The 24,743-nt window shown below is 38.9% G+C and overlaps 1 protein-coding gene and 1 long non-coding RNA gene across 5 annotated transcripts in view; one reads left to right on the top strand and one right to left on the bottom strand.

Annotated features, from left to right (window-relative positions):
• The window catches only part of LRBA (LPS responsive beige-like anchor protein), a 396,366-nt gene extending 387,912 nt beyond the window's left edge, over window positions 1–8,454 (bottom strand). For all 4 annotated transcript variants that reach the window (XM_040554872.1, XM_040554875.1, XM_040554874.1 and 1 more), the window contains exons 1-2: window positions 8,250–8,454; window positions 7,588–8,021 (exon numbers count right to left, since the gene is read on the bottom strand). In XM_040554872.1, the coding sequence (XP_040410806.1) occupies window positions 7,588–7,821 (234 nt within the window). In that variant the 5' untranslated portion in view covers window positions 7,822–8,021; window positions 8,250–8,454. The remainder of the gene's footprint in view (window positions 1–7,587; window positions 8,022–8,249) is intronic.
• A 151-nt stretch (window positions 8,455–8,605) lies between these two features.
• LOC121070043 lies at window positions 8,606–23,020 on the top strand. The gene is made up of 5 exons (XR_005819851.1): window positions 8,606–9,062; window positions 9,433–9,456; window positions 16,832–16,988; window positions 20,191–20,408; window positions 22,757–23,020. It is a non-coding gene; the product is annotated as an uncharacterized LOC121070043 (long non-coding RNA).
• The last annotated feature ends 1,723 nt before the right edge of the window (window positions 23,021–24,743 follow it).

Here is a 24,743-nt window from a genome sequence, read left to right as displayed (position 1 = left end):
CCCATCGTGCAAAATGTTATGAAGAGGCCGGCAAAGGCCTCTAGGGGCTGGAGAAGAGGTTTGAATGGCAGAAAGTTAGCTAACTGTAATTAGTGATTATGAACAAGAACTTTCTTCCAGATTGACCCACTTAAAATAAATAGAAGTTCTTTAAAAAGATATGCATAAATTTAACACACGCAAGACTGAATTTGACAGAAAAGACACTTTAGAGTTTTATACACAGAAGCGCTGAAGGTGGCAAAAAGCTATTTCACATCTAATGACTAAACCGTACAGCTTATTTAATCTGTGCAATGAATCAAAGCTACCTCCTCAAGGCTCACAGAGAACTTCATGACTCTGTAAAGACAGAATTTACAAGTACTTGAAGTTACTAAGTTGTCTAGTAAAAAAAAAAAGTCAGCACACCATGTCGAGCAGGATACCGTTCAGAATGACCGCAGTTTCCCCAATAGGTGGGGAAACAAATATAGACAGTGAATGAAACCACAGAGAATGCTCATTTTTATCTTTCATCAGGCTTGCAATCTGAACACCAAAACACACATGCTGATTTTCAGAAGACTGGATTCTCAGGAAGCTTAAGCATCTGAACACACATTTGACTAACCCAAAGTCACTCAGTACCAAACACCTCACCAAACCAATGCAGCCTTAAAGAAGAATTAAACAACTTCCTTATCCCTGATTTTCTTCAGCCCACAACATTAGTCCAAAACAGCCACTTCATAAAACTACTCCTTACCCACACTCCTTTTGAACCTGCACGGTTAGTTCATTCCTCCAATCTCTTTCAACGAACATGAATAATTACCTATTTTTATCTCTCTCTGCATTGTCCAACCTTTGTACCAACCTTGACATGCCATCCACCTATTTCCCTGATGCTTTTGACTTCATTTCATTCTATTCCCTAATCCGCAAATGCTGTTCCTGAGCCAGTCCATATGGCCACTATTTTGCCGTGCTATCTGCACTACTAGGTCACACAAGGGTCCACCCAGCCCAGCTTCTCTGACAGAGGTGATACAAAATACTATTTAGAGAGAGCTAAGCAACCACAACAAATAACCAGCTTTCTCTTCTTCGTTAAAGGACATCAGCTAGAGAAAACTGGCACTGAACTGATGTACCCCCCCCGAAGAGGAATTTGAAAGTATGCCATGAACTCATTTTAAACAGGCTAACTTGTGAAACAGACTGATAATTAAAAACTGTCTTCATCAAATATTGCATTATTAAGACATGATATATGTAAACAACTGGTTCTGCTTTACCTTTTTAGCTTTATCTTAGGTTCGTACAGAGCCTATTGATGGTAGCACAGGATGCTATGTGCTTACGCACAAGCCTGTGCATGCAGTGCACAGGCTTTCACAAACGTGAAATTTCAGGTTGGTCATGAGAAGCTATAAGAATTAGCCAGTTAGAGTAAAAACAAGAAAAGAAACATTTTCCTACCTGGCCTTTTTTCCCCCCAATATTTTGACCTCCTACAGGGTGTTTTAAGCTGCAGTCACAGAGTTGATACCACAGCCAAAGTACAAATCAGCTCTTCTTTAGAGTTTAGACAATTTTTTTCTAAACTCCATAGCTTCAGCATGGAGCTTTGGCATATCCAGACTGCCATTACCATCTCACTCACTACATTCCACGCATTTCTCGATTGACCACAAAAGTTCCCCAAATTCCTACCCTTATTACGCAGGGTGATATTTCCACTAACTACGAAGTGATTTCCAAGTTGCATCAATACCTAAAACACACACACACAAAAGAACTGACATCACATCAGTAGTAAGTATACCCATAACTACTCAGAATGTATTTTAATAGGATGGAAGTCTGTAATCCTTACTTTAAGCAAAGGACAAATGACTCCCATTGCTTAACAATCTTGAGCTAGGTAAAGCTTGGTGAAAGACATCTCTTGGCCTTATTTACTCAGCTAAAGTAACCAAAATTATCCTTTTGTTACTGGATCCCCAAATCAGGTGTATTCAAAAGCATGAAGATGACCTGGAATTAAGTAGTCTAAATTCACTCACCAAACTGGGCACTAGCCTCCCATTGTGAAAGGGAAGTAAGTTTGCACTTGATGGACTTCATAAAAAGAACATTGAGACAGATTTAGAAACTAGTATTACAGATCTTTGGTGGAATTCCACCGATTTACCAAAAAAACAAGATCATGTAAAACTATACATGACTACTAGGACAGCTGACTGTCCTTTTTTTTTTTTTAAACTACAAGCTTGACCTAACTAAATCCACAGACTTACCTTATCATCTGTACTGTAAATGGACAGAAGTGACTGAACTAGGATAACTGTAGCCACAGGTGCACTCCCCGGGAAGCTAAGGAAGACTGCGTGTATTAAGAAATGCACAATATTCAGTGCTGCTCTAGAAACTCTGGTTCCTCTTGCTTGTCATCAATGTGGCTAAGTTTAGATAGCAAATAAACCCTAACGCTTATTAAAATACACACCAAGGTAGGCAAAACAACCGGCTGTTATGGAAACATTTGTGACACATTTTTGACTACTGTAATACATTTAGTTCTATTAGCATTAGCTTTGGGGATTTTCTACAAGAAAAATACATGCAAAAAGACTCTTGTTGACCAAAGATGAATAAAGGAAATTTTTAGTTCATAAAATCCGTTATATTAAGCGTTTCAGAAGCGTTCATATCAGATTAGAAACCTGCTGTGTCAGCATGTGATACCATTAGCTTTCAGGTAAACAGAGGCTATAGTACAGAAAACAGCAATGGAGAAATGACAAAGCACAGCAGAAAGAACATCAGCAGAAGGCAAATAAGAGTTAGTCCCGACATCCATCTCATTTGTTCTATAAAGCAAGCCAACTGGGCTGTGGAAGAAGGTACCTTTAAAAAGAAAAATGGAAAGTAACCAGTAAGAATTTTAAAAACCTTCAAGGTGAATTTTGTTTGTGGTTTTAGTGAAGTCTGGCACAATGAGAGAGGTGACAAAATGAAGTTTATAAAGTAATCTTAGTCTTTGCTCTTCAGATTCAGGTAGTTTTAAATCATCTTTGGAGGAAAAAAAAAAAACTCATTTGTACATTCTCACTGGGAGAAACTTGGTGAGGACCTCCTAACACGTGAATGGAATCAGAAGCAGCAGCACACGCTCCTCACTGAGAAGAAGGACAAAACATTAAAAGCAACAGCCTTTGCAACACAGATTGAGGAGGAAGAGAAAAAAAACACATCAAATAACCAAATCTATATTATAGATAATAGAACAATTAAAAGTACTAAAGCTTACTTTAGAAAAAGGTTTAGTCCAAGGTGTGGCATTTCCTTAAAGAAGAGCAGAAAGCCTGGAATATCTGATGTCCCTAGACACTAGTCAGCCTGAGACCTGAGCAAATTCTGGCATGAACTCCCCAAACTGAATTGCACCAACACCCCAGAGAAAGACAATAGTTGTACAGTTGTCTGCTTGAAGCATAACAGAATTTTGCCAGAATATCTATTTCCTCCTGCAAGCTCAGTACAGTTAACCCCTGTGTGCACAGCATTCATTACCAACAGAACACTTGTCAGTCATTTACCTACTGAAAGACAAGGATATGCGGTGACCTAAGTTTTATATATAACTAGAAACTTGCAATAACTTGGAAACAACATAACATCAACACATGACAAGCCTGCTGAGAATGGAGCTGACCAGAAGCTCCATCCAGAATTTTGACCTGGAAAAGATTTTGAAGGGACGGCCTCCTGTATTTCCAGCGCAGGTTGTATAGCCTGGAGAACAGACCTGAACTTGAAAACTTCAGATCCTAAAAGCCTACTCTGATACCGGTATCACAGAATGTTAAATAAGTAATATTATAATAAAGTTTTACCAATTGCTGAATTATTTCTACTATTCTTTCTGAAATTTCTTCAATAGAAGGAGGGGTCAACTTCTATTTCTCTTTTACTACAAAAAACACATAGCTGTTTTAAGTTTATAGTACATCTCTGTGTAAATCAATTCTTTTTTCATTCTATCATTTCCTTCCAGGAGGCTTTTTATTTTAATAAGCTAAGGGGGAGCAAAAGAAAAAAATAAGAACCATGGTCAATTAAAAACATAATGCAAAAGGAACAGGCAATATATACCCATAGTTTAGCCTAGTGTCTATCAGAAAGATAATATAGATTAATGCTTGAACAAGAATACATTTCCAAACAATGTCATAGAAAAATAAGCTTCCTTAAGCTCAGCATTTTTCCTCCTCAGTTTGAAGAAATGCTGAAATACACAAAGCCACATCTAAGGTGGACTGGAAAACTAGGTTCTCAGAGAACACTGACCAAAACAGAGCTGATAAGTTCGAAGAGTAACATGTCCAAAGACAATAAAATGAAGCTACTAGTTTTTTGATGCATGGTAGACATAAGCTCACTAGGCACTCTGTTATACTGCTGGACAGAGAAAGTGTTATAGTTGGCTCTCAGCTCCAAGATCCAACGCTGCTGGACTGAACAAGTTATTTGCTCAAGTAATTGGGACAACGGGAGCTCACATTTCTTTAACAGGCAGCAAGTCAATCATTGTGCATTTCAAATTCTTGACCTTTTGGGTCTTTTACATATAAAGCATGACAATTTTGTAAATGCTTAAGACGAGGAACATCAAAGCAGCAGCTTGGGTTTGTCCGGATTGTCCATCAAAAACAAAAGAATTCACCGTAGCCTGCATGTGCTCAGCAAACTTGAAGAACAGAATCAAGAGCAGCATGTTTCTTCAAGTAGTTAAAAAAAAATAGGTCAGCTAACCTTATTGTGAAAAAAACTCTTCATAGCAAAACCACCCTGAAAGGTAAAAAGCAAGCATGCACTCACACCTTTCTACAGAGATTGGCCCAGCCCTTCCTTCAGTCTGGTCTGAAGACATCTCGCTTTAGTGATCAAAAAATCCCCCAAATACTGTATATCACCTCCTTTCAAAGTACAAGAAGGAAGCTAGCTGCTAACACCGCTGAGCTAGTGCAGTTATGAGTCACTGAACTGAATGAAACTCAATAGCAGGGGATATTTTGGGCTTAACCCCATTACCAATGGCAGAACATAACATGATTTTCATACCCCCCTGAACCTGCATACACAAGAGTAAATTCACTTCAAAAGCTACAAGGAAACAGGTTGTCATTAAAGCCATAGCCAAGAATCACTGCTTCACAGAAGAAATGGCTCTTTTGTGCATATGTACACCAAAAACCGCACCACTGCCAACCAACGCCCCACATGCCTTGGTTTCTGATCAGTGTGATTTTGGAGGTATTAATTGACAAAACAAAGAGGTCGCAGCTAACAACTGAACAGAGGCACAACTCAATGCCAGACGGATAAGTACTGTTTTGTAGAGAGGCACTGATGTTTCAGATTTTCATCTACTATGCTACATTCATATCCAAGAAAAGCCAAAAAGTCAGCTTAAAAGTTTTTTTTCCTAAATAAATAAAGCAAGAACTCCAGAAAATAAATGCTTTTCTGTAACAAAGTCTCTGAGTTTGTTGGCTGGTTTGATTTTTTGGCATTCCAGTTACAATAAAACCACAGAATACTGAGAGATTCTCTCTCCCCAAATAAGTCACCAGCAATTAATCTGTTTACCTGAGACTCAGAAAAATCAAGGGACCTACTTTTTCTGATACTACCCCCAAAAAATTATATTGCATTCTTACATAACGCAGGTAAAGCAGCCTTATTCCCAAATTATTAGTTGCTTTATGATAGGTATCAACTGAGTGGTTTTACTCTAATAATAAAAAGTGGTGCAGAGGCTTGAACTTTAGCCTCCCACATCACAGGCAGGTGTGCTGGAATGACTGGAGAATCTTCTCAGAGGTCAGGCATGTCATGTCACTTTGACATCAAGTGAAAAAGACTTAATTTCAAGAATCTCCAGAGCCAGAAACTCTCCTTAGCTTCTAAATGGAATAAGAAGATCCAGAAGAATGAAGCCTACAAGTCAAATTCTCCAGTCCTCATAAATCTAAAATCAAGGATTCTCTAAATGTTAGTTTCTCTCTTGTCCAAAACAGAGTAGAAAAAGAATCCCAGAATCAACAAGCTTTTAAATTTACTGTTTTGCTGAACCTCTTCCCACTGCTGCGAAAAGTACACTTCCAGTATACCCTCTCAAAAGGGCATGCTAGAAGAAGTAAAATTGAACACGCTCACGAAAAAGTTCTCCCTGCCCCTACACGTGCCCTAAATCATGAACTATTGGCCAGAATTTCCTTTTAAACCTCCCATTCACATATCTGAGCACTGAGTTTTGTTAAAAACAATTGTCAAGTGCACTCTAAGCAACTTCAATCACCTGCTCCTATGTGAGGCATCCATATAATGTCTACCCTCCTTCATTTTTGCCAGTACTGCAATTCCACTGTTTCGACTTTCAGCCAAACAAATTATAGGATTATATTTTGTTACTATGTAAATATTAAAAAAAAACACTATCATAATCCAAGAAGATAACATTAAAAAACAGGTAACGGTGTACATGTAAGTATTTAATAACCACTAAAACCCACATGTAAGTTACAGAATACTACTAAAAAAAGTATTCTTTAAAAGAGTAACGGAAAATCCAACTGCATTTAAAAAACAATGTGCCTTTTGCATCAACCTTCCTTCTACCACACTTCGGACTATTACGTGGTCTCACTTCCTGGTTTGTCAGAAGCCACGCTATTTTAAAGTCAAAGGTGCTCACTAAAAACAAGAAGGAGGAACAATGATCATTTTTAAGAGATTTTTTGAGACTTCTGATAACAGCAGAGCGTCTTTGTAAACATAAAGACAGTTTTCTCCTAATGTTTGGTGTCCTTCAGTAAGCAATCTTTAACAAGTAGCCTAATAGTTTTAAATGCAGCCCAAGAACTTTAAGAGCATGTATTACATTTGTAGCTTAGACAGAAATAGGTAGTATACTCAATTTTTAGTGAGATCTGAAGTATTAAAGACATTTCTACTGTACTAAAAAAACAGTATCAAACTATTTAAGTCACTAAAAAGGGGGCACTGAAATCAAGCTCTACTTTTCCCAATAAACAAAGTCAGTAAAGCACGTAAACGAATTGCTTCCTGCCCCACTTCCCTGTGAACAGAACATCCGAGTTCAAAGCAAACAGAAAGCAAAAAGGGACATCAACATCTTCATGGGAAAAGTTGTTTTGGCTGAAAACAACATGTGTTCTGATGACAGTTTGAGTTACTACATCAACATTTAACTTTCTTGTTCAGTATACCTGTTGAATGTTTAAACATCACAATACACTTACCAATTCTAGCTAAAGCAACAATTTCTCTGAGGCAAATTAAGCCTGATGTTAAGTTACTTGAAGTTTAAATGGGTATATAGAGGCTCGTATGCTATGTCTTCAGCTTTTATAATTCATAAGCGAAAAGAACCCAGTTAAAATGTAGTAAGGTGAAAGCATAAACATGCAGATGGATATTTAAAGACAGAAAAATCACAACAAAAAAGCATGGGATTCGTCTGCACGCATATACTGTTCTTTTCTGTCACAGTTGAAACAGCAATCGACTTACCAGATTAAATGTAGTTTCGACTATGTCCTTGTTGGACACCTCGCCAACTTCCACGAGTCCTGTCAGCACAGCAAATTTCATCCTGATGCCTCGGATGGGGACTCCTGGATTCAGAGGCTGCAGCACACTTCCCCCTTCAGCGGCATTTCCTTCTTTCCCCGCTCCACCTCCTCCACCTCCTCCTCCTCCACCATCACCTGTTGGCTGCACAACTTGTTTGTCTCCGCTCGCCATGGCTCGCTCGCTCCTGAAACGACTTGAAACGCCGGTGGCAAGCTCCAGGAAGAAGGCAGGAGGGCAGGGGACCCGCAGCCCGCTCCTTCCCCTCGGCTCCGGGGGAGGGACGGGAGGCAGGGTGAAGGACGCGCCCGGCTCTCCCCTCAGCAGGAGGCGTCTGTCAGCAGCCGGCTGCCCCGCGGCAGGTACCGAGGGCCCTGCAGGACGAGCCGAGTTATTCCTGCCGAGTTATTCTCCCCGGCACCTCCCGCCCCGCCGCGCCGTGACAGCCGCGCTCCCCGAGCCGGCGATGAGGGCTCTCCCCCTACCTTTTAATTTTATTTTATATTTTATTTCCCTACGCGAACCCCCCCCCCCCCCCCGCCGCGCCCTCTCCCCTCAGCCGCCGCCCGGGACAGGTGCAGCCGCCCACCGCCCGCACTCACCGAGGGCGGCTGGGGCTGCCCCGACGCCCGGCTCCGGCTCCGCAGAGAAGCGGCTGAGGCTCACCCGGGCAGCGGCGGCTCGCTCGGTCTGTCAGCGGAGAGCCGCCCCGCCGCCGCTGGCTCCCCGCCGGGCGCCTCGCCTCGCCTCGCAGCCGCCGCGCTCCCGCTCAGCGCCGCGGCTTCCTGCCGCCCCGCGCCGCCATGACAGCGCGCGGACCCGGAGCGCTGCCGGCCCACGGGGCCCTGCGCCTGCGCGGCCGCGCGCGGGCGGGGCGACACCGGAGTGCGGGGGGGGGTGCGCGGGCGGGCGGCCCGCTCGGGCGCGCGCCCAGGTGCGCCCAGGTGAGCGGCGGGAGCGCGCGCGGCGGCCGTTAGGCGGGCGGTTGGCCTGAGGGGGGAGCCCGACGCTGAGGGGGCCGGGCTGTGAGGGCACCCGGCGCTTCTCCGGCTGAGCGCCCGCCGCTCCTGTCGCTCGTGAACCCCTCACGGTGAGCGGTGACAGCGGCCGAAACGCGACGTAAAATGGCTGGGGTGCGTGCTGCGAAGCGGGAGGGTCGCGTCTCGAAACATGGGGGGTCCCAGCTCGGGATGCGGCCGCTGAACGTGCCGTGGCACGGCTGTGTTTACAAAAAGTAAAAGCGTCAGCTCCGTATCCCGCTCATAACCTCCACATAAAACAACAGGTCCCGCCTCCCGGGAGCCGCAGAGCACGGGAACCGGTGCCCCGTCAGTGCTGCCCTCTGAGGGGACAGCTCCGGGCGTAGGTGTACCGTACCTCAGCAAGCAACTTCTAGTTTGGCCTTTTACATAAAGGTATTTCTCTGATAGTTATGCGAGTACCTGGTAACAAGTTATTAAGAGGGTCTGCTCCTTCAAACTGTTCGTTCAGGTGGTCCTGAGCTGCGCACGCCCAACGAGACTGCTGGTCTGAGCGGGGCTTAGGCATCTGCCCCAGCTGTTCAGCAGGCAGCAACGGCGTTTCCAGATGATTGGATTACAGACAAAGCCAGTCGTCATTCCCATCGTAATTACATTCAATTATTTGTTAAAGCGTTGGAATTATGATTTCTTAATAACTGGCCGCAACACGAAATAGAACATGATTCTATGATTCTTTACTGACCTGAAGAGTTAGACACATATCTTTCCCCAGTGCTGATTTTTATATTTGTGTTTTTTTCAGGAGAAAGAAGATTTGCTTCTCACAGTAATTCTGTTAGCTCATAGACTGTCCCTCTAATCTGTTTCAGGGTTTAATTCTGCTCTCTGTTCCTCTAGTCTTTGAGCATCTTTCATATAAAACTGAACAGTTGAGTCTTAACTGGACTTTGTGGAGTAACTATCAGCTCCTTTTTCAGTTAGTCCTGGGATGGTTGTCTTAAAGCTTTTGTACGCATTTTTTGCTTGAGTAGCTTAAAAGGTCTTTTTGTTTTCTTCAGATATTCACTGTGTTGTATACAAAAATTGTCATTCTTCTACATAAAGAATAAAGTTTTGTAGGTGAACCTGGATTCTCTTCATCCTACCGAGAAATAGGAATAAAATTAAAGGAAAATATTTCTAGTAGAGGAAAAAAAAAAAAACTAGCACACTGAAATACAGTACATTTCTTTCCTTTTTTTTTTTTTTTTTTGGATTCTTCTAAGGAAAAAATCAATTCATTCAACTGTGTTAGTATTTTTATGCTTTTTATATTACCTTGTTATTTCACATGCGTAGCAATACAAGCATGATAATACACCTGTATACACTTGTAATTAACTATAGTTGCCAAGAAGTCACTTTATTACTCTTATTCAAGCATTGCCAGTCCCAATGCTTAGGTTGAATAAAGACCTACACAGCCCACAGTGATTACAGAAAACAGTAATACTAACCTAAGCTAGTAGTCACTGATAATGTAATATCATATTGGTTTTAAGCAACAACAGTCCCCATGTAAGGTATTAGAAAAGTCTTACTTACTCTAAAATAATATTGGAAATGCTTATTTCTAATTTTGTTTTGCTAATAAACACTGCTAGACTATGTAAATTGCCAGATACTCATCTTTTAATTAGCATTGTGTCTCTCTGTTAACTACTGCTTTCATTTGAAAAATACCAAGGGGAGAGATATATATATCTTTAGCTCTTTTGATAAAAGTTTTTCTTTTTTGTGTTTGTTCATTTCTAATATGGATATGAATATTTAGGAGAAAAATCTGTGTCTTTGTATGATTTTAATGTGATTCTTACAAAAATAATTGTAATTAGTTAATTATACTTAATAAATTCGTTTGATTTTATGTGACATACTTGGTATAATGTGTGCTTCTCAAATTCTGTTACATTGCAACATCTTTAAGCAAGTTGCAGTTTGCACACTTCCAAGTCCTAGTGTGCTATAATCCAGTACCAGTGGTACAACATTTGGCTTTCAGTTGTGCGGACTGTAAGAATGTGTGGTATTCTTCCACGTGCCCAGCCACACTTTCTGATCAAGCCCATCTGTGTAAAGGTGGTATCTGGGCAAATATGCCAGAGATGGAATAGGAAGAAAAGCAAATGTCCAGCTATTTTGGAAGTCAAAATGCTGATAAGCAAAACAATTTAATTTGTGAAGTTTTCAAAGCCACTTCTACAAATTTATTGATTTATTTTTATTAATTTTAGGACTCAGTCCTCGTTTTACTGGAGTGAATTCAAGAGCTCCAGTGACTACAATTCTTCTTAAGGTCTGTATGGAAATACGTGTAATCTGAAAAATGTGAATAACGTCAGGAAAAAGCTGACAAGTTAACATTTTTAACGTTCTTTTTAAAGCTGTCTATTTGGACAGCTGCCTGACTGCCCCAGTAAAATGTAGCTAGACTGACTTTTAATGTACAGACATGAGTTGAGCATTTTTAAGATCATTGTAACATCTCTCTCAAATTTGTTTTGTCTTCTCAACACTGACTATGCAGCTGCTGTGTTCAGATTGCAATTTATGATACTGTTTATAATCATGTTATTATCACCTCATGCTTCCCGATATACGTGTGGTTTTTTTTCTTTTTCTAAATTCACCTGTTGCTGTAAGCTCTTTGAGAGAAAAATGTCCCTTTGTTATCCGTGCATACGGATTACACTGAGGCCTTGATAACCACTATGGCAACGCTGTTGTGTAAATAATAATGCCCTTTGTCAGAAGAGCAATATATATATATATACAACTGCTGTTTGTTTATAAATTTGGTTTGGGTTTGTTTTGTTTTGCTTTTTTACTGTTGGCCACTAACAAAATCTTTATAGATATATTTCTGTATTTCTCCTTGAAAAGTTTTTGCTTTTTTGCATGACGACTCACCTCATGGTTGCTTGGATCCTTTCTTTTCTTCTACATTACTTTGAGCTTTAGTTGTACACATTGTTTAAATGGTATTTTGAACTTTTACTAGCTAAGCAAATTACAAACTGGGTGGTCACTTTTAAATAAGTGTATGTATGCACCTACATGGTATATATTAATTTACAGGCTGGATATTTCATATCTCTTCCCCAAAAAATGCAGATTTAATAGTAATTTCATGGGGAAATTTAAAAACTACTTATAACTCACTTGTCCCTGTCCCTGTTCTCATTGGCAGTATTATGGAAGTTATGCTGACTCGATCCTGGCAATGGACAGCCTGACAACAAACTGTCTGCAAAGATATAAGCAGGATGTGACTTGCTAAAATGCTAAATAGACAATAGCTTCTACATCTTCCAAACAGATACGGCAAAATATACATTTCTGCTAAAATTATGCTAGTTACTAGATTGCATAGTTTCCTCTCTCCATATCCGTTCTACCCACAACAAACCCTGGATACACCTTTGTGACATAAGTTACATTCCAGCCAGAATCACATTCACTAGTACCTTTTCTAGAATGCAGTAAGCGTTGATTGAAGTCCTGAACTGGGAGGGAAATAACCATCAAATGTTTATTTTCTTAGTGTGACTGCCAGCACCTTTCCTTAAGGAACTCTTTAAGCAAAGTTGAAAAATGTGCTTTGCATGCTAGTCCTCACAAAGAAAAATAAATCTGTTGTAGCTCTGGCTGGTACCAGAGATACTTATAAATACTGTGTATTTTTTGCTTTCTAATTTGATTTGATTTTTATTCATATCACAGCAACATGACAGCATCAAAGGTTTCCAAAGGCAGGATCATTTCAGAGTGGTAGGCATAACTTGAAGATAGACAGATAGATAGACAGACAGATAGATAGATAGATAGACAGATAGAAATATATATGTGTGTGTGTGCGTGTTATATAAAAAGTTGTCATTTGTTTCATTCTATGGAGGGAAAAGGAATAAATCTTCAAATTGGCAGAAATTTCTGTGTTTTGAATTCTGACTCTAATGAAACTCCAAAGAGGCCAATGCTGTTTTGTCTGGGAAATAAAAATTGCTCCTTATTCTTGATATTACACCACATTTGGGAAAGAATTGTTTGAATATATGTCTCCCTGACCGTGTGTACACAAGAAAAAAGTACAAAGAAAATTGATCCACAATTCTTCTGGAAAATGGCTTTCTAAAGTGATGTGTAATGTTCCTAAAACATACTAAAGAAGACTGTGATTGATAAATATTAATTATTATTCTAACTGGATATGTTATCATTTAATAATATTTGAATTAGTCTGTGGCTTGATGTAGAAATGCCTTACTTTGTGTGTGTTGGTATTAAATTTCCAGTGGTTTGGTAGCAAAAAAAAAAAAAAGATACTCTGGAATTTGTTCTGTTATAATGCTTGTTCAGTTCCCTTTCTATATAATTTTATTATATGGTTACAATTATCCATACAATATATGTTAAGATGAAAATATTCTATAGTTGCTCTCCTGTTTGAAATTCCAAGTATTAACAAAGGAGCAATCTCCTTTTTTTTTTTTTTTTCCCTTTCTTTCCCTGTCTCCCTTAGTTACATACATATATTATTAGGAAGAGATGATAATCTCTAACTTGAGTTGCAAACATCTGCAGTTTCTTCCTCAGAATCTGAAGTGTTTATAATCGTAATGCTGACACTTTCAGTCTGTATTAAGCTACAATGAGTTTGTGCACTTATACACGTGCAGTATATTCTTGACATTTTAATCTTACAATTCCTTGATGCCTCCTTTTCTGGCTTCCCAGTCTTTCTATGAGTTGTGTAGTTTCTGAAAGTATTGCCTTCCCTCTTATAAGTAGATACATATGTTATAATTTTTATTTGAGCATTTAAATTGGCTAAGTACACATTTTCACATGCTAATTTTACTTGCCCATTTTTAAATATCCCCTGCCTCCTACCTTTATCTTTAAGCTCTTCATCAGGCCATCCATTACCAGGCAAAAGCAGAAATGAAATAATGTGTAAAATTTTTTGGAGAATCAGTTCTATTTATCGCCTTTCCTGTTATCTGTGTAGAATGCAACATTTGTTGTTAATCTTCTTCTGTTTTCTTTTTTGTTTTCAAGTCACTTTAGAAACAAAATAAATAAAAGAAAATGAATTGGTAAAATCTAGCTTGATAGATTTCAGATGTTTTTGTCCAAACTGCATACACCAATAGCCAGCAAATCCAGTTTGCCAGTGAGGACAACAAGTGTCATGTTGAATACTGTCAGATCTTACTATATTTTTGTGCAGATAAATAAATACTGCTTGACTGGCCTTGATTGTTAAAGGCAGAGGGGTATGTGCATCAGTCAAGGCAGGTAAAGTTCAGCTGACTGCCAGTTTAGGGTTCCAAAGACAATTGTTTTGATTTGATTTTTTTCATCCAGATAAAACAATGATAATTCTTTAGGTGATCTGTTCTCCATTTGGGCCGGATCAAGCTACAAGGGTAGTTGTCAAAAGCCCTCCACCCGGGATTTAGAGAAATAGGCTACATTAGGTAAAACTCATTGAAAGTATATCTGAGAAATATTTAAAGAATAGCTCCCAATAAAACTGGGAGTAAACACTGTCTTAACCCTTCTCCCTAGGCTTCCCAAGCATGGTTACAAATCATGGTTACAAAAGCCTGTTCTACCTTCCACGATCAAATCTGAAGTGTCGAGCTAAGGAAATTAAAAAATGATATAAAGTTTTCTCTAACCCTGACAACCTCAAAAGAAAATCACAAAGCATGGATTAAAAATGAACTTAAACCACAGACTGGGAATGAACTCAGTAAAATTTTATGGAAAGTACCACTAAACTCTCTAAACTTAAGAAAAATATCCTTCCTGTAAAATGTTTAAATCACCCCTTAAAGTACTATCATGTGTGCCGGTTTTGAAGCTCTCTTCAAAGCTTCTGAACCCTCTATTCAGCACTGATCAGACCACACCTGGGATGCCGCGTCCCACCCTGGGCTCCACAGTGTGAGAGAGGCACGGACATACTGGAGTGGGGCCTGCGATGTGCTGCAAGGATGATGGCAGGACTGGAGCACCTTACATACCAGGAGAGGCTGAGAGCTGGAACCATTCCACACAGAGAAGAGAAGGCTCGAAAGGGATCTTTTCAGTGTGCAGAAATACCTAATGTGGGAAATTAAATGTACGAGCTAAGAACCGGACCCGCTGCCAGCTTTGCTGCATCTGTAGCAAGAGTAACTTCTGGCAGCTAGAGTATGCTGGAATAAAATACTCTGCCTTTAAGCAAAAAGAAGGAGAAGAAAAAATTCTTCATTTTATAACTTTTTATGACAAAATGCTTCTTGATCTTAAGCATTAAGAGCTGCTTTAAAAATCCTTGGCTAGAAGTAAAAATCCAAATAAAAAAGCTGCTTATAAATCCCATTGACCTTAAATGAGAGGTCCTCTCTGTTTTTACAGAGAACATAATACTTCAATAGTGCAATGTAATCCCAAAATAAAGATTAGCCTTGCCAAAAGAGGAAGTTTTCTTTTGGTTAGGTGTGAAGTTTTTTTGCAGTATGCGTTAAATGTTTTGTTTTTATTTTAGTGCATTTTTATAAAGTAGAATTTTACATTTTTTAGTGTAATTTTTTAAATGGTGAATTTTATTCACTTTTGTTTAGAAGCTTTATTAGTATATCTTCACTTTTCTTGATTGGCGGATTGCTGCTATCGTTGTTTTTAAATAGCACTGAATTAATGAATGAATTCTTAATGTCTCATCTAGTCGTATTAGAAAATAATTTTCCATTTTCTCAGGAAATTATGCTGATGCTGAGCTAAAGAAGCTGCTTTAGCTTATTTATTCTTTCCTTTAGCTTGGAAAGGATCTTCAGAATGTCACTGTAATTCCTTACAATATCCAAGCTGTGTCAGGAAATACCTCATCTCCATCAAAGGAAATGCGAACTTTTACCAGAGTAAATTCTAAAGAAACTTACAAAACAACTCATTGTATACTATCTTAATGAGTACTCCTTACTTTTCCTTTTGAGTCGTACACCCTTATTTTTTTTTTTTCCACCCCCTCCTCATTTGTGCTAAAAGATGTATTTGTTGTTGTGAAAGTCCTCTTAAGAACCCGGTCTCTGGCAGTATTGTAGGAGATGTTTACGTTGTCTTCTACCTTGGTGGTAAACCCTACACGTTGTTAGTTTGAGCAAAACTAATACATGGATGTAAAACATTAGCATACAGACAGTACTACAAGTTGTGTTTCTTTGCTAAGGCCCTATGTACTGAAACTTGAGTTTCTACGGCGCGTTTATCAGAACAGATAGCCGTACACTTGAACAGTGTGCCAGAGGGAGACAGACTTGAGCCTGTGCTTGCTGCCTTGCTGTGCTGGACCTGTTCTGCTGTTCCATGAGCCTGGGGGGCAGCTGCTCCCAGCCCAGCAGGAGCCATACCCACCCATTTAGTTACGCCTGGCTCGCACTGCAGGGTCATCTCTCTCGTGCGTTCGAACTCTCCAGCCAAACCCAGTCTTACTGCTTAAAAGGCAAGAGTCAAACACGGAGCCCAAATGAAACAAAAGACCTAGAAATAGCTCCATATTACAGTTTTGAGGGGGATTATGAGAGGTTTTCTGCGTAAAACTCCAATGTGATCTCAGAGGATGTTTAGAAATCCCCTACAAATCACTTCTCACAGGAGCTGGATTAAGACTTGTGAGGTGAATGCAGTTACAGGCCTGTGACACATCACAGAAGGGGATAAATCACAAAATTAAACTTGAAACATCATCATTATTATGGGAACAGCTCACTATTGGTATGTGGTGTGATGCTTCAGTCATTTGGCTCTATTGTAGAGTTACAACAACAAAGATTAGAGATGTTCCTGTAATGAACACATAAGCTATATAATCTCCCTCTGGCTTTTAGTATTTCTGTGGATAGCAACACTCTGAAGTAAAAAACAACACAACAGAGAAGCCTGAGGATTTCTGCTAAGTCATTGTTTCTCAGAGACAGCACAACTGGTGACTACAAAAAAAAAAAGAAAAAAGAAAGGGTGTACTCTCTGAGAATTTGTGCTCTCTTTGTTTTAATTCTTTTTAAATAACTTTAATATATTTTGGATGTTGTATTAACTTTGGCTCATGTTAAACTTTTACATTATAACTACTTTCATTTTTTTATCATCTCATTTTCTTTTCAATATAGCTCCCTCTGAAGAGATACATGTGTAGGATTCATAAGGAGGAGGCTCTGTAGGAGGGAGAAAACATCATAGTGGTGTATGTAGGAGGATAAGCAGGAAAACAAAAAGGAGGCAGTCTTCACATTTTGGAAAGGAGAGAGACTGTTTCAAAATAGTGAGGTAAATTAAACGGGGGACAGCAGAAAGCAAAAGGAAAGCAGACTAAGAGACTGTTGCATTAGAAGCAGGGATCAATGGCAAGGAGAAGGTGTACAGGGAGATAGTCGATACAGAGCAGTAAAGAATCAAGGGCATCAATGAGTTTTACAAATGGAATGCAAGCAGAAATAAGACTTTAAAAAAACTGTAGCATTTACCAGGCTCTCCCAAAATGCAGTCTCTTTCATTAGAATATTATAATAGCCATGTACTGAGGAAAATTCTTCAATGTATTTACTTAATGAAATCACAGTAAGCTAAAGTGATCGAGGATTGTCTGAATAGATTAGCCGTGGTATTTTGCCTATCAAGGCACTTAAACAGACCACCTTGCAAAGCAGCCAGGTTCTGGAAAACAGTTGCTTATTGTTAAGCATCAGGCAGTGTGGAAGTCACTGTCTTTCCTGAAGATATAAATCTTTCACATAATCCTTTCTATATTAGTCCCATTCATCCTATCCTCGCTACATTTATGAAACCAGAGATCCACTGCTGATGCAGTTATCACCATCTAAAGCCTTAAAAATTGTGTCCCTAACACAGAATGCTGTGAGCATCGAGCTAACTCTGGGGAAAATAGGAGCTCTGGAGAAAATCTGGAATCTAGCTGCAGGGATTGGCTATGGTATTAGTACATGGTTAAATTTTGTTTGAACTTAAGAAATTAATTGAGCGAGGGTAGATCTAAACAATCTCCACTTCATTATGTCCATCTTGGCTTGGTAACACTTGACCAGATGGTAACATGTTGATAAGTGATTTTACTGACGTTATTGCAATTAGCCTGTTGGAAATGCCAATGCAGTACACAAAGCCAGTCATGGCTATTACCTAGATGAATACCGTGTGTGAAATTTGTTTTCTCTGTGTTAATAAGGGGTGAACTGTGGGACAAGTTGATTGAGTTGCACAGTGACTTAAATATGTTTTAAAATTATCACTCCGAACTGTTTATTATAATGTTACTAGTGAAAGGTAAAACAATATATCTGCAGCTGCCAGCCACCTAATCACAAACCTAAGAGATAAGCTGATACATTTCTGTTAACGAGGATTAGCCACCAGTATGGAAACTATTGATTTGCATCTCTACAGACAAGTGAAATTAAATCTGTGATATGCTACCATTCAGAAAACTCACAAAAATTCTGAGCCAGACTCTCTGATATGCTGCAGCCACATTGTCCTGACTATGTCAATTTGTCTTCCGTTAGTGTCGTCTGCAGAATTCTGCAGAGGTTCAGAGAGAGAAACTGCAGAGTTTCACATACGTACTTACAGATAGTTTCACTGCACTAGCATTACAGTCCTGATAAAATAAAAAAGACCCTGAAGATCCAGAGTGTTTTTCAAAATTTAGTTTAGTGCTTTTCATAAATCTTAAATTCACACAGAAATCTACAAGAGAAAACATTCCTCAGAGACTTTGTTTTTTTCAAATTCATGTCTGGAGGCTAGAAAGATATTCAATAGGATTGTTTTAATCAAGGGTCTGCATCAGATGAAGGAGCTGCAGAACACTGACAAATGCCAAAGGAGATAGTAGTACAATCAAAGGCTGAAAAAAAAAAAAAAAAAAGAGTAGCGGCTTAGCAGTGCATATCCTATTTTCTTTATTTCTGCTCCATTTAGGAATGGTCATTTCTCATGTGGGGGAAGAGGAGAAATGGGAGAATGTTGCAGAAATAATCATACAGCTTTGATTATCTAACAGCTGAGTAGGCACAGGAAATCTTTAGATCAGAGCTTCACGAGCTGTCACATGTGCCAGCAGTGGCACAAGGACCATCACCGAGTGCCTTAATGCCCAGAAAAGAGCCAAGAGCTGCTGCTGCAATGGTGGCTTTCAAGAATTACTTCAGGAACTGCACTTCTCCTCAGGCCTGGCCAGGGTCCCCATGGCACTCTACTAGAGGTCTTAGTAAGCCTTTCTTCAGTTAACACTGGATATGTGATCCACTTCCAGATACCACATATGTCTGAGAGGAGATGAACAATGTAGGCTATCCCAAATTCTACACTTAGGTAGTTCTGAGCGAAAATCATTATGCCCAAGGTGGATTTTTTTTTTCCAAGTATAGCTAATGTTGCACTAGTAATACATTTCATTATTCTTAATTAAGACTCTTGCCTTTTTAACTACTAATTTTTTTAATTACTCTGTCAAATTCATCACTAATGGGTTTCCTTTATCATAAAAAAGTTAGCTTTCTTCTTCATGTTTCCATTTCTTTGTTATGTTCTTATGAGCCTGCAAATCTGTAAGCACTTTTTGCCATTTGCAACCCAATGTGGGGAGGTCAGGATGTTTATAAGGACCTAGAATTCCATAAAATTCATTTTGTATTTTAGTTTTGATTATTGCCACTTAAGCATAGTTACAACATCCATCCAGTTAAAAGTTCAGTTTCACTGGAAATTGCTTTTTTTTCAGTGAACCATTGCTAATCAAAAATGTATGAGCAATGCTTTCATAAGTAAAAAAAAAAATAGTAAAATACTCTCATAAGTAAAATAAAATAAAAAATGGAGAGTGAACAACTTTCTGTTCTAACATGGCCATCTGTCATTTATAAAGACATCACCCCATTAACCTGTCTAATCAACTCCATTCTTTTTTCAAAGTTGGTTGAGTAAGTTTATGAGGAGACGTAGATGTTCTCTTGATTAAATCTGTTGTAAAACGGCCTCCCTGGTGTTCTGCTTTGTGTGCATTTACACATATAAAGGTAATTACAAGTACATATCACTACTGTAAATTCCATGCCTGTCATATTACAGTACATGACATTTTCATTTCCTCCTGGTGAAAATGAAATCTGATATTTTCTGTTCAAGCAATAATGACCAATTAGAATTTGTTATTATTAATGTTTGTCCTAAAATGCTCCAAGGCATGAGGTGGTTTCCTCCTAGGCAGCTGAATTTATAATGTGAAAAAAAGGGTTTTGACATGTTGCAACACCACCTTTGACCATTCACTCTCGAGCCTGGTTATTCCTTCAAAAAAACTGGGAGATCTCCATGGAAAACCCACAACGTAGACAAGAACATTACTCAGTTCAAGTTTAAAGTGGAGAGTTGAAATAACTGATTCTCCCCAGCAGAAATGTCTGAAACATATCTCTGATCTTTCCTCCCTGACATTTTGCTTTTATCTCAGGGATCAGAGCTTACTTCCCTCGCAAGTGAATATAGCTCTGCAGAAGTCAGAGTCAATTAAGCTGCATCAGTTTCTGACACGATTCGGCCAGCTATCTTCATCAGGGTATCTTCAGTGCCTTTAGATTCTACCAGGAATGGGGAAACTCTTGGAAACTCACCCTTTGAAGAACTGCCCAGGGAACGAATACAGATAACTGTGCTATATTGGGGAACCAGGTTAGGAAAGCTTTTCTAATATGCGGTCAATGTTTATGTAAGTAGCTGAAATACTGAGTGTGTTTTAAAAGCTTTACCAGTCACTTAGGTAAGTTTGAAATAAGTGATATTTGACAAAATGCCTATTTTATCTTTGCCAATTTCAGCCAGGTATGTTTGTTTATTGCCTGATTCTCCTTTTATTTAAAATAAAATGTATCCTCAAATCCAGAGATGAGTAGAGTTGTGCATAGAGAAATTTTTATAATGACCCTTCAAGGGTGATGCACCCTTATTTTTAGGGGAGTACTGTTGGGGATTATTATAACTCAGTGAGTGGGTCAGAGCACATCTCTTGGCAGATCTCAGGGTATTAGAAATCCATAGGCAGGTTAAAAGCATTCATACAAAAACAAGCACCCGTAATCTCGTCTCAAGAAGAACCAAGAATTTCTTTCTGGCTCTGGCTGGCCACTTCTTTGCCAGTTCATCAGCACGTGGCATAGTCACACATATAAAATGTCAAATGGTTCATCATCTTTTTCTTTTCTAGAAGCAAACTGACACTTGGAAAAATAAGGAAGAAGCTTATGCCACCTTTACAGTCTGAAAGCAAATGGATGTAGTTTCGTGTGGCAGCTAGTAGAAGCAGCAGCAATGGCAGAGTAAAATCTCTGAACTTCAGCTTGTTCAGAGAGCTAGCAGGCAGCATCTCATGGGAGAGTGCCCTGCAGGGGCCACATGGAGCTCATCAGTCTTCAAGGCCAGCCTCCTGAAAGCACAGGCACAGCCCATCCGACTGCAGGAAAGCGGGTGGACAAAGCAGGAGGACAGTTTGGCTGAATGAGAAACTCCTACCCAGGTTCAGATGAGAAAAAGGAAGTGTACAGAGGTCAAAGTGGGGATGAGCTGCACAGTAGATACAGAAGTGTTGTGGGTATGCAGGGATGGTGTTAGATGGTTAAGAACTGGAAGGAACACACTGCCCAGAAGGGCCATAGAGTCACCATCCTGAGGTCCTTTCCAACCTAACTTACTCAGCGACTTCACAGAATCAGTCACACAGGCCAACCTCAGGGCCCTCTCCATCTGAGATTCGACCAGAAACTCTACGGGCAATTTTTATGTACACACATGAATTGAACATAATTTAAGCTTATTTGTTGCTGTTGCATTTCTGTTAGTCTCTCTTTTCAAGTAGTTGTGTGAAATTTATGTACTACTGTGTGTTTTCTTGGAGAGGATGTCAGTTTTCAAAGCAGAACCTACATTGTCATGAGTATTTTAAAGATGGAATCGATTAAGATTTCTCTAAAGAAATACAGACCAGAGGCTACCTTTTAGGGTTGTTTTTTTCTTGGTGGTGGTGGTGGTGGTAGTTTTTAATGTGTATAGCCAGTTTATAAAGGTATAATGTGATATTCTGAAATTAGAGGTATTTCAATCTGTTATTAAAAGTTTTCTCATTTTGAAAACTGGCAGTTATTAAAAAAAAAAGAGGTTTACAAATATTTTCAGATACCCATTCACATCATAGGAAAAAAAGCCCTGTGTGTTAATGGAAAATGCATAATAAGAGAGTAGCAGGCATTTTCTACACCATTCATTGCATTCTTTGTTCAACAAGTTACATAGACGTGACTAAAAATATTTATAGTGGGGAAGTGGACTATGACTTCTTGATGCCACTTCCTGTACAATATTTTTGTAATTTCTTTGTCAGTATATCACATTATTACCGACCTGAGTCTAGGGTTGAGAAGTCTTTCCGCATAAGCCTGTGTCTATTGAAATACACTGAGATATCTTTAGTTAGAACATCCTATTTTGCTGAAAGAGATCAAAAAAAGAAGGACTAGATTCAGAAGTAAAAGTTTACATTTGCTGGTAGTGCAGCTAGACTGATTTAGATGACAATGCCATATTTATTTAGTTATTGAATATAGTTCCATATAAGAGTATAAAACGTGTGCTTTTATATAAGAGTATAGAATTTCAAGTGTACTTACCCATTTCAGAAGGATCTCTCTAAATTTAAGATTGTATCTTAAAAAGATACAAAATTAAAATATGTGCTATTATGTAGCTGTATGTAATCTCACTATTTGAATATTACAATTTGGAGTCTTGCTTAAGGAAATGAGGAAAAAATGAATAAAGGACTTGAGATTCAGCTGTAGAAACCATAAGTATCCACACATTCATACAGGCTTGAATCCCAGTGCTACAAGAGTGTGAACGTTGCTGGGAACTGGATATGGTATTATTTTAGTGCTAAGTCTATTTTCTGCTTTTTGAAAAAGAATTTTCCACTAAGCTTATGACTGCCAGATTTCCTACATCGTTTCCTACCCTCAAATATTTTACAGGTTCCTCTCTCCTCAACACAAGCTGTAAAAGGGATGGTTTGGCTCTGGGACCGTGTATGCGCCATGTGTATTACTCTGACACTTCAGACAGCTGCTAGTCTGAAGATCACGATTTGGAAAGCCTAATCTGAGCAAATAACCTTGTTCTCTGCTTACTGAATTCATTTAGCTAGCCACATTGTGAAGCTACATCGCAAGCCACTCGCGATCTTTGAGATGAACTGTTACTCTTTAAATAATGCTTTATACTGAAATATTTATTCCTTGAAGGAAAATAAAAGTATCTATATGATTTTTTTTAAATCTTTTTTACCTGATCTCTTATATTTTTAAAACATCCAGCTAGCACAACTGATGATAAGACAAGTAGACATTCAGCCATGTGCCTTTTAGACAAAAACTTTTAATGTCACATTTTCTTTTCTTAATTTGAAATGGATGATGGATAAAATGCATGAGAAAAGTCAGATTTTTCTGCCAAATACAGCATAGTGGAAACCTTCTCGTATAATGAAGTGTTAACTAAGTCATGCTTTTGCAGAGTGATTTAAAGTGTGACTCCACCACCAAGAGATTGTAAAAAAAAGCAGGGCTCCATGGTGTCTCAGTAATTTCAGCAAAGATATGCTGAGTTTGCAAGGAAAAAAGATGGCAATGTTTGGTTTGGGAATTTTTTCCCTCCTAATTTCTACTCCCCCAGACTCCTCCTTTGGGCTTTTTTGCATCTCATGCATCATTAGATGGAATAAATTATCATCAAACTAAATTGCACGATTAACGATAGCTGAGTTGGCAGTCAAGGGAGAAAGACTTTAACCTGCAGCATAGGCAAATTTGATAGGAAATAACTGATAAAGAAAATACTCACTTCACCAGTGCACTTTGAAAAAATTATCTTTCAGAGAAAAATCAGAGCTTTTAGAAAAGCATAATAATGAGATGAAAATTTAAAAAAAAAAAGAAAAGAAAAGAAAAGAATTTGTATAAAAAAGATGCACGATAGTACAGTTTCAGGAAAAATCAATGCAGGCAGAAAATCACCAGTTTTATGGGTAAATATCAAACTCTTCTAGAAAACACCCCAAAAATTAGAAATTAGAGAAACAAATAGATAAATCTTGATAATAAATTATTTGCATATACTTGCTTAGCCAAAACAGGGAGGAAAGGAGGGAGAATAGTTTTTTTTTTTTTCAATGCAAATACTTCACACATAAATGTCCTCAAACAGATAAGCCTGAATAGTCCACTGAAGTGGAATCTAAAAGAGCAGAAGATTATAAAGCACAGGAATTATTTGGGCCCACCCTGCTTCATTTCCATAAGTAAAAATTAAGAGGTAGCATACAACCATTCCTTAAAGACCCAAATTAATACATGTAGTTTTAAATTGTACTTAAAACCAATCAAAGCTAACAAATAAAATAAGTACCTGCAAGGAAACAATGTTTTGCAATTAAACCATGCAACTAAAGCAGCCACACAAAAACACACCAGCTGTAGCAACAGAACAAGCAGGCAAAATAGACCACTTAAAATAATCTGAAGTATTAAATCAAATACTACTATGCAGAATTCCCTCTTCAGAATCACTTACTCCATTATAGAACCAACTATCAGACACCTTTTTTTGAACCACATCACAGATCTCATGGACTTATAAAACTGGCACGATGGTTGTATGTACCTGTCTTAGGAGCTTGCTCAGTCCCCATTCCCAGCTTTATCTCTGTACCTTTTGGTAACTGACAAAAAACAGGACTCAGCACACAAACACCCTATGCTACCATCTCTTCCCTACCATATGATGTGGGACCACCACCCTAAAGCAGCTGCAGAAGGCCATGAACGGTTATTTTCAAGGGGAGGGCGGATAAGGCCTGGCTGGTGGAGCAAAGGGAGAGCACAGCAGAACGTCGCTGCTGCAGCGAGTACAACAGGGTGAGAGGGGCTTGAAACGCAGCGTGCTGCCGTTGTTAATAATGCA

This window comes from Cygnus olor, chromosome 4, assembly GCF_009769625.2.
Source record: "Cygnus olor isolate bCygOlo1 chromosome 4, bCygOlo1.pri.v2, whole genome shotgun sequence".
In the NCBI taxonomy this organism is placed as follows: Eukaryota; Metazoa; Chordata; class Aves; order Anseriformes; family Anatidae; genus Cygnus; species Cygnus olor.
Note: the sequence above shows the minus strand (reverse complement) of the source record. Positions and strands in the feature narration are given on the sequence as shown.